Source organism: Mustela nigripes, unplaced genomic scaffold, assembly GCF_022355385.1.
Source record: "Mustela nigripes isolate SB6536 unplaced genomic scaffold, MUSNIG.SB6536 HiC_scaffold_418, whole genome shotgun sequence".
In the NCBI taxonomy this organism is placed as follows: domain Eukaryota; kingdom Metazoa; phylum Chordata; class Mammalia; order Carnivora; family Mustelidae; genus Mustela; species Mustela nigripes.
The window spans coordinates 1-9,376 of record NW_026739825.1 but is presented as its reverse complement, the minus strand read 5'-3'; the positions used below and the strand labels follow the sequence as shown (position 1 = coordinate 9,376).

The 9,376-nt window shown below is 37.2% G+C and overlaps 1 protein-coding gene across 1 annotated transcript; it reads right to left on the bottom strand.

Annotated features, from left to right (window-relative positions):
- Window positions 1–7,741: 7,741 nt before the first annotated feature.
- Window positions 7,742–8,668, bottom strand: LOC132008578 (olfactory receptor 4C6-like). Its single transcript, XM_059387216.1, has one exon. The coding sequence runs from the start codon at window positions 8,666–8,668 to the stop codon at window positions 7,742–7,744; it is 927 nt and encodes a 308-aa protein (XP_059243199.1).
- Between the last annotated feature and the right edge of the window lie 708 nt (window positions 8,669–9,376).

The window sequence follows — 9,376 nt, the reverse complement described above, 5'->3', positions numbered from 1 at the left end:
TAGAGAACCATGCACAGCGAAGACCAAGAAAAGGTAAAAGTGAAGTGCAACTTTGTGTATGTTGGGGAAAGAAGCTTTGCCTTTCTTACATTTTGAGAATCATTTCTGGTATATCAACATTTGTAGGAAAAGAAAAAAAGTTTCAGAGTATCTCTAGAATATTGGCCTAGTATAGCTTAGCTTCCTTGACTGCCATATTTGTTCAGATATCAGGAGAAAGCTTTTTTGTTGTTGTTGTCGTCATTGTTCCTAATAGTTTCACAAAATCAAAATTCAGATTCCTTGGGAGAACCCAGGATTGGAAAGTCTACTTTAGAGCTTTCCAGTTTTGGTCTTTTGGTTTTATATGAGAATGTTTGAAACTATGTCTTTTCATTTCTTAATATAACCCACTTGATATGTGTAATACTTACCTGCCACTACCAGGACCACATCGTAATCTCATAATCAAGCACTGTCATATGATGCTCTTTCAGTTCCTGGGTTTATAGTTCCCATCAAATTGGCACCATGAAGTTTTAGTTTAGGTGATAGAGGCTAATGACAAAAGAATACAATGAGCTTCATTAGTACGTGAAAAATTTCTGCCAATGGAAGACACAATGTTATCATGTCCCAGCAAAGATTCCCAGAATTCTTAAGTAAGAAGTGGAGGTGAAATACATATTTAGGTCCCCAGGAGGACGTTTGTCAGAGAATAAATGAGAATATTTGAGAAGTACTTGTTTACACTTACGTAAAGGATACATTTTTATGGACCAAAGTTTGTCTAAGTAAATCTTATCTGTGAACAGGGACTCTTTCAAAGTAAATTCGGTGGAAGTTGACACTAGGAGGTAGTCATGACAAAAGGGGAAAAGGAATCACTCCAAGCACTGGAAAAGGAGAAAGGAAAAGAAGTCTGAGAATCAATCTTTGAGAGTCAGGGGAAAATAAAAAGAAATAGGTAAAATAACCCCATAAGAGATCCAACAGAGTTCTTATAAAACCCTTTCATGATTTCAGTGGTGAGGGGAGCCACATCTAGTTCCCCTCATTTCTACATTCAGGTGGAATCTTCTTGTGCAGCTGTGGCTGTCCTAATGCTCACCTGATTTCTTTCCTTTCTCTAAGGGCTCCAAGTACTACATTGCCAGTCATTCAATATTGAAAACAATGTTTCATATATTTTGTGCAGCTTTTAGTTACTTACAGCAATAGGGAACTCCAGTGACTGCATTATGTCCAGAAATTTAAGACACTACATTTTCTTTAAATGAATCAGTTTTGTTTTTATTTTTAAAATAATTATTAGTTATGGAAAATGGAAACAAGTGCATTTCCTTGCTTAAAAAAATAGTATAATATTACAAGGGAGTATTTAATTCACTTTAAATATGTCTTTTCCTTTCATCTCATCTGCCATGTTCCCATTCCTAGTTTAACCAGATTTAAAATGTATTTTTAGCTTATTCTGCATCATTTTCCGCTTTGTTTTTAATGTCTCCCATACACATACAATTCTATTGGAATTTTTTTTTTTTTTTTGACAGAGAGAGATCACAAGTAGACAGAGAGGCAGGCAGAGAGATAGAGGGAAGCAGGCCCTCTGCTGAGCAGAGAGCCCGACGCGGGACTCGATCCCAGGACCCTGAGATCATGACCCCAGCTGAAGGCAGTGGCTCAACCCACTGAGCCACCCAGGCGCCCCCTATTGGAATTTTTTAATTCATTTTATTAGATAGGTTCTATTTTTTTTTCCAAATTGATAGTCATTTATCGTAATATAATTTATTTGCATGTGACTAACACTTTCAAACTCATCATATGTTAAATTACCAAATATATACAATTGAATATCTTTGCTTGATACTGTGTTCTATTAGCATATTTGTTTATTCTATGGGCATACACTATTTAAAAACATTGCTAAAGCTTTATGATATATTTGTTGTTTTTTCTTTTCCCCTGTTCCCCCCCACACACACAAAAAAACCTTTGATAATTGTCAACTATATACTTAACAATGTGGAGTTTAGAATCATTTTTGGTTTCCATAAAAGTCTCCTCCAGAGATTTTTTTTTTTTTTTTTTTTTGCCAAACTATGAAAAGAACCTAAATGTCTATCAACAGATGAATGGATAAAGAAGATGTGATATATATACAAAATGGAATACTATGCAGCCATCAAAAGACATAAAATCCTGCCATTTGCGACGATGTGGATGGAACTAGAGGGTATCATGCTTAGTGAAATAAGTCAAGTGGAGAAAGACAACTATCATATGATCTCCCTGATATGAGGAAGTGGAGATGCAACATGGGGGGTTAAGGGGGTAGGAGAAGAATGAATGAAACAAGATGGGATTGGGAGGTAGACAAACCATAAGTGACTCTTAATCTGACAAAACAAACTGAGGGTTGCTGGGGGGAGGGGGTTTGGGAGAGGGGGGTGGGGTTATGTCTTCCAGAGATTTTGATTAGGAATTCACTCTATGTGTTAATTACTTAGGAAAAATTAACAACTTTAAAATGGGAGTTCTTCTCATTGTGAATTGTATGACTTATTTGATTCAGTTGTTGCACATCTTTTGTGAAAATGTTTGGTGTTTTTCATGAAGATTGTTCATATTTTTGTTATGTCTCTTAGTCTTATTGTTTTGTGAGGGAGATTTATTTCTTTTTATAATTGTTTTATTCTTACAATTGGAAGTATGCAGATTTTTGATTATGCTGATTTTTTACTAAGCTCTTTTAATAAACACTATAATCTGTCAGCTGGTTGTTTTGGTTTGGTGAACTAGATGAACACACCAGCCAGTAATGAGTTGTGTTGTTTGATGTTTGGTTCTGGTTGTTTTATTTCCTTCTACTCTTATCTCATTAGTTGACACAGAATGTCCAAAGTGACAGGCTGTTGGACCGAATTTACCTGAAAATCTGTAAATTTGTTTAATCCAATAATCGTTGAACACAAAGTTTTATAAACATAATCAGTTATCATTATATTGAAGTCATTAAGACTTACATAAAATATGAATGCCTGATTTCTCCTGAAAATCTGAATATGGGACAGATTCGGATATATGCTCCTCATAAGGCAACAACACACCAGAGATTAGTCTTTGCAGACTCTTAAAACGGACAAGATTTATTCCCTTTCTACAGGGAACAAATGTCTTAAATTTTTTTCTTAAATGTCTTTGTGTAGTTTTGGCTCTAATCAATTTTTTAAATTTCCTTGAATCCATAAGCATATGAGTTTTAGAACTTGGCCTTAAAACTCTTAGTAAAATATATAATGATAGCAGCTATAAAAGGTGGCCTCTCTTATTCCTGAATTTAATGGATCTCTCTTGGAATTGAGTGTGACATTCCTTTAGGTTTCTGGAATATACCTCTGATCAAAGCAAAGAACCTCATTTTACTTTTAGTTTAGTCTGTTTTAATTGTAATTGGATGAAATTTTATCAAATCCCATTTTGGCATCTCAGAAATAGCCCTTCTATTTAACAATGTAATTTGTTTATCAGAAAATCTTGGTAACAGGAATCAACAAACTAAGGTTTGTGTTGGAAAGCGGAATATGTAAAAAAAATTCTAAGCCTTATCTGCTAAAATGTATTTAATGGGAAATAGAGGCGAGCTATTACCTGAGAACTAATGTAATCCTCTATGAAAAGATTTGATCAAACTGGCAGTTGACCTTATATTCTAGGATGGCACAGTCACAAAAATTTCACAATAATAGAGTGAGAAGCATGAAGCTACAGCTAGCATCACACTATTCCCTTGATGGGCTTTTATCAAGTTCTAAAACCTCTCATATTACGCAGATATAAAGACATGGACCTCATTTTGAGGTCTTCCCAGTTCAGGAATCCAGTGTTTATATTATGTGATAAAAATAAAGATTATCCCAAGAGTTTTCAAAAAACCCAAGTCATCACATTGTTATTAATTTTTTCTTCTGTATTGATACATGGAAAAAAATCTTAAAATATAAAAAGAAGTATTTTACTGTCAAATATTTTCAAATGCTGTTATAAATTTCCTTCTACAATCAAAAATTAAAGGACAAATAGAAGCTAGCTGCAAACGCTTTTCCACCTATTCCCCCAACTCCCCTAAACACAAAAGTTAGTGTCAGTCAGCATTTATAAAGACTCCTTGAGGCTTGGTTATTTTTAAGAAACACTAACAACATTCATGCCCTTTGTGGTTTCAGGGAGTGTTGGTTATCTCAGCACTACATAAGCTGACCCTGTGGGCATTTCTGATCTTGCTTCTTGCCACTCTCTTCCTGGACCATTATGTTCCCGGTCTTTCACAGTTCCTTGAAAATACCACAGTAGTCCTGCTTTAGAGTGACCCTTTCCAGAATATTGACCCCACTAATTCTCATAAGGCTGTTTCCTTCTGATCACATTTTGTTTTTTATTGGTGCTCATCATCATTAAATATATTGATTACTATGTTTCAGCACTTTTCCTCACAAAATCTCAACAGAATTCAAAATCAGCTGAAATAGTACCTGGTAATGGAATCTTCTTCTGCCTATCCAACATGAAGTACCCTCCATAAAATAATCAGAGCCCTCCACTTACACCAATGTTGTTCTAATGATTGCTCTCTGCCTTTTGTTTATTTAGTTTTTATTTAAATTCAATTAGCCCACATATATTACATCACTTGTTTCAGATGTAGAGTTCAGTAATTCATCAGTTGCCTGTAACTCCCTGTGCTCATCACATCACATGCCCTCCTTAATGCCATCACCCAGTTATCCCATTCCTACCCCCACCTTCCCTCCAGCAATCCTCAGTTTCTTTCCTATAGTTAAGAGTCTTTCAGGATTTGTCTCCCTCTCTGATTTCTTCCCATTCCATTTTCCCTCCCTTCCCCTCTGATCTTCTGTGATAGTTTTTACATTTGTCTTATGGATGAAACCATATGATAATTGTTGTTCTCTGTCTTGTTTCATTCAGCCTAATACCCTCCAGTTTCATCCAAGTTGATGTAAATGGTAAGATTCTATGTTTTGATGGCTTAGTAATATTCCATTATTTATATATACCACACCATCCTTATCCATTCATCTGTTGATTGATGTCTCAGGTCTTTTCATTGTTTGGCTATTGTGGACATTGTGGCTATAAACATTGGGGTGCAGGTCCTGCTTTGGATCACTACGTTTGTACCTTTGGTGAAAATACCTAGTAACACATATTTGGGTCATAGGGTAGCTGTATTTTTAATTTCTTGAGGAACCTCCATACTGTTTTCCAGAGTGGCTGAACCAGCTTCCATCCCACCAGCAGTGTAAGAGGGTTGCCCTGTCTCTGCATCCTTACCAACATTCGTTGTTTCCTGAATTGTTATTTTAAGCCATTCTGAGTGGTGTGAGGTGGTATCTCATTGTGTTTTTGATTTGCATTTACCTGATGCCAAGTGCTATGGATCATTTTTTAATGTGTCTGTTGGCCATTTGTATGTCTTCTTTGGAGAAATGTCGGTTCATATCTCTGCCCATCTCTTGACTGAATTGTTTGTTTTTTGGGTGTTGAGTTTGAGAAGTTCCTTATAGATCTGGCTACTAGCCTTTTATCTAATAACATTTTCAAATATCTCCTTCCATTCTGTAGGTTGCTTTTTTAAAAATTTATTTATTTTCAGCATAACAGTATCATTATTATTTTTTTTAAAGATTTTATTTATTTATTTGTAAGAGAGAGAGAGTGAGAGCGAGCACAGGCAGACAGAGTGGAAGGCAGAGTCAGAGGGAGAAGCAGGCTCCCTGCGGAGCAAGGAGCCCGATGTGGGACTCGATCCCAGGACGCTGGGATCATGACCTGAGCCGAAGGCAGCTGCTTAACCAACTGAGCCACCCAGGCATCCCAACAGTATCATTATTTTTTCACCACACCCAGTGCTCCATGCAATCCGTGCCCTCTTTAATACCCACCACCTGGTACCCCAACCTCCCAACCCCCTGCCACTTCAAACCCCTGAGACTGTTTTTCAGAGTCCATAGTCTCTCATGATTCACCTCCCTTTCCAATTTACCCCAACCCCCTTCTCTCTAACTCCCCTTGTCCTCCATGCTTTCTATTATGCTCCACAAATAAGTGAAACCATATGATAATTGACTCTCTCTGCTTGACTTATTTCATTCAGCATAATCTCTTCCAGTCCCATCCATGTTGCTACAAAAGTTGGGTATTTGTCCTTTCTAATGGAGGCATAATACTCCATAGTGTATATGGACCACATCTTCCTTATCCATTCAACCACTGAAGGGCATCTTGGCTCTTTCCACAGTTTGGCGACCGTGGCCATTGCTGCTATAAACATTGGGGTACAGAAGGCCCTTCTTTTCACAACAATGTATCTTTGGGGTAAATACCCAGGAGTGCAATGGCAGGGTCATAGAGAAGTTCTATTTTTAATTTCTTGAGGAATCTCCACACTGTTCTCCAAAGAGGCTGCACCAACTTGCATTCCCACCAACAGTGAAAGAGGGTTCCCCTTTCTCCACAACCTCTCCAACACATGTTATTTCCTTTCTTGCTAATTTTGGCCATTTTAACTGGTGTAAGGTGATATCTCAATGTGGTTTTAATTTGAATCTCCGTGATGGCTAGTGATGATGAACATTTTTTCATGTGTCTGATAGCCATTTGTATGTCTTTATTGGAGAAGTGTCTGTCCATATCTTCTGCCCATTTTTTGATATGATAGTCTGTTTTGTGTGTGTTGAGTTATAGATCCTGGATATCAACCTTTTGTCTGTACTGTCATTGCAAATATCTTCTCCCATTCCGTGGGTTGCCTCTTTGTTTTCTTGACTGTTTCCTTTGCTGTGCAGAAGCTTTTGATTTTGATGAAGTCCCAAAAGTTTATTTTCGCTTTTGTTTCCTTTGCCTTTGGAGACATATCTTGAAAGAAGTTGCTGTGGCTGATATCAAAGAGATTACTGCTTATGTTCTCCTCTAGGATTCTGATGGATTCCTGTCTCACATTGAGGTCTTTTATCCATTTTGAGTTTATTTTTGTGTACAGTGTAAGAGAATGGTTGAATTTCATTCTTCTACATATAGCTGCCCAGTTTTCCCAGCACCATTTATTGAAGAGACTGTCTTTTTTCCACTGCATATTTTTTCCTGTAGGTTGCTTTTTAGTTTTCTTGATTTCTTTGCTGTGGAGAAGCTTTTATCTTGATGAAGTCAGAATAGATCATGTTCCTCTCTATTTCCCTTGCCTTCAGAGAATGGATGCTAAAATTCTCACCAGGATACTACCCAATAGGATTGAATGGTATGTTAAAAGGATTATTCACCAGCACAAAGTAGGGTTTACTCTTGTGCAGCTAGGTGACTCAACATCCATGACTCAATCAATGTGATACATCACATTAATAAAAGAATGGACAATAATGATATGATCCTTTCAATTGATGCAGAGAAAGCATTTAACAAAATTTAGCATCTTTTCGTGGTTATTTGTTTTTTAATATTTATTGACTGTCTCCTTTTTTCGTCCAACCATCTGAATTAGGCTATTTCTAGGGACAAGTTTCTTGCATTCTATAATCATTCAACAGAACTTTATGGAAACTTAATAGATGCCAATCATAAATAGACAAAAGTCTTTTTGTCAAGATGTCTGGTATATTAGAGAGATGGCAAGTGGCAAAAGTCAAATGATAAAGATATAAAAGTAATTATACATTTGATCAATTTTACAATGAAAATAAAGAAGTCACTTGCCTACAAAAGTCCTTCTTTTTCCCAGTTTCCTCATGGAATTTTTCACCTCATTGTTCCTCAGAGTATAGATCAAGGGATTCAACATGGGTGTGATGATGGAATCAGACACAGCCATTGCTTTGTCTATGGGGTAAGTGGCCACAGGTCGCACATACAGGAAAATGCATGGCACAAAGAACAAGATGACTACAGTGAGATGGGAGCCACAGGTGGAGAGGGCTTTGCGCCGTCCTTCAGAGCTGCAAGACCTCAGGGAGCAGAGGATGACCATGTAGGAGGTGATGAGGATAAGGAAGATGGTCACACACATCACCCCACTGTTGAGGATGACTAAGAGACCCAGGGTGTGGGTGTCCATGCAAGCAAGTTTCAACAAGGGAAACAAATCACATATAAAGTGGTCGATGACATTGGGGCCACAGAAGGGTATTTGATACATGAAGAGAAGCTGTATTGCTGCATGGATAAACCCTCCCACCCAAGCCCCTCCCAGCAACAGGCAGCATACCCGAGGGCTCATAATAATTGTGTAGTACAAGGGCTTACAGATGGCCACATAGCGGTCATAGGCCATAACAATGAGAATGATGATCCCCACACCACCAAAGAAATGCTCTGCAAAGAGCTGGGTCAGGCAGCCTTCTAAGGAGATAGTAGTGGTCTTGGAGAGGGAATCCACAATCATCTTGGGGGCAATAACAGAAGAGTAAGTAACGTCCAAAAGGGACAAGGAAATAAGGAAAAAATACATTGGTGATCTCAGACGCTGACTTGTGATCACAGTTACCACAATGAGTAGGTTTCCCAAAACTGTGGACACATACATGATTAGGAACACAACAGAAAGCACTTTCCGCAGCTCTGGGTTCTCTGCAATACCCAAAAGAATGAATTCAGTCACATTACTTGGATTTCCCATTTTATTAGTTGATATGAGTTCCAGCTGAGAGCTAGAAATCCTATAAAAGCAACATGTGATTTATAATTAGCGGTGATTTGACCTCATGTATTTCCAGGATCTTATAGATGTTGTTATTTGTTTTTATTCATTTATTCATCATACACACATTTGAATCTTAATAATATGCTGCAAAAAGTGTTTAGCAGGTAGATACTTCATTAATGCTAACTTCTCCCATGACATTTCTTCTCTTTCTTTAAATGATTCTTCCATATGAAATACAGTTTTCTTCACTTTACTACTACTACTACTATTACTACTGCTGCTGCTACTACTACTACTACTACTATTAGCCAACATTTTGAACACCTGCTTTACTCCAGGTACTGTATCTACCCATGATTGACTCATTTTACTGGAGGATAGAGCAGATCTTGATAGAGTTTATGAAACAATCAAGGTTGCGCAGCTCATGATTGGGGAGGCCAGAAAATGAACCATATTTTTAAAATCCTGAATCAGTGTCCTCAAATGTCAGCATTGTTTCTCTAGTAAATACTATGTGAGTTTATCATATACCAATCACTGTGCTAATCACATAACATATATATTGTCCTGTTTTATCTTCCAAACAATCTGAAGTGGGTTATGCTTCCTATGCTCTTTTCCAGACATTACAATTTTGTTATATATTTTTTTCTTTACCTGTAACTATTAAATGATCAA

What these genes read in the sequence shown, in the direction of transcription:
- LOC132008578 (XM_059387216.1), bottom strand. Translation starts at nt 8,668, where the DNA reads ATGGGAAATCCAAGTAATGTGACTGAATTCATTCTTTTGGGTATTGCA.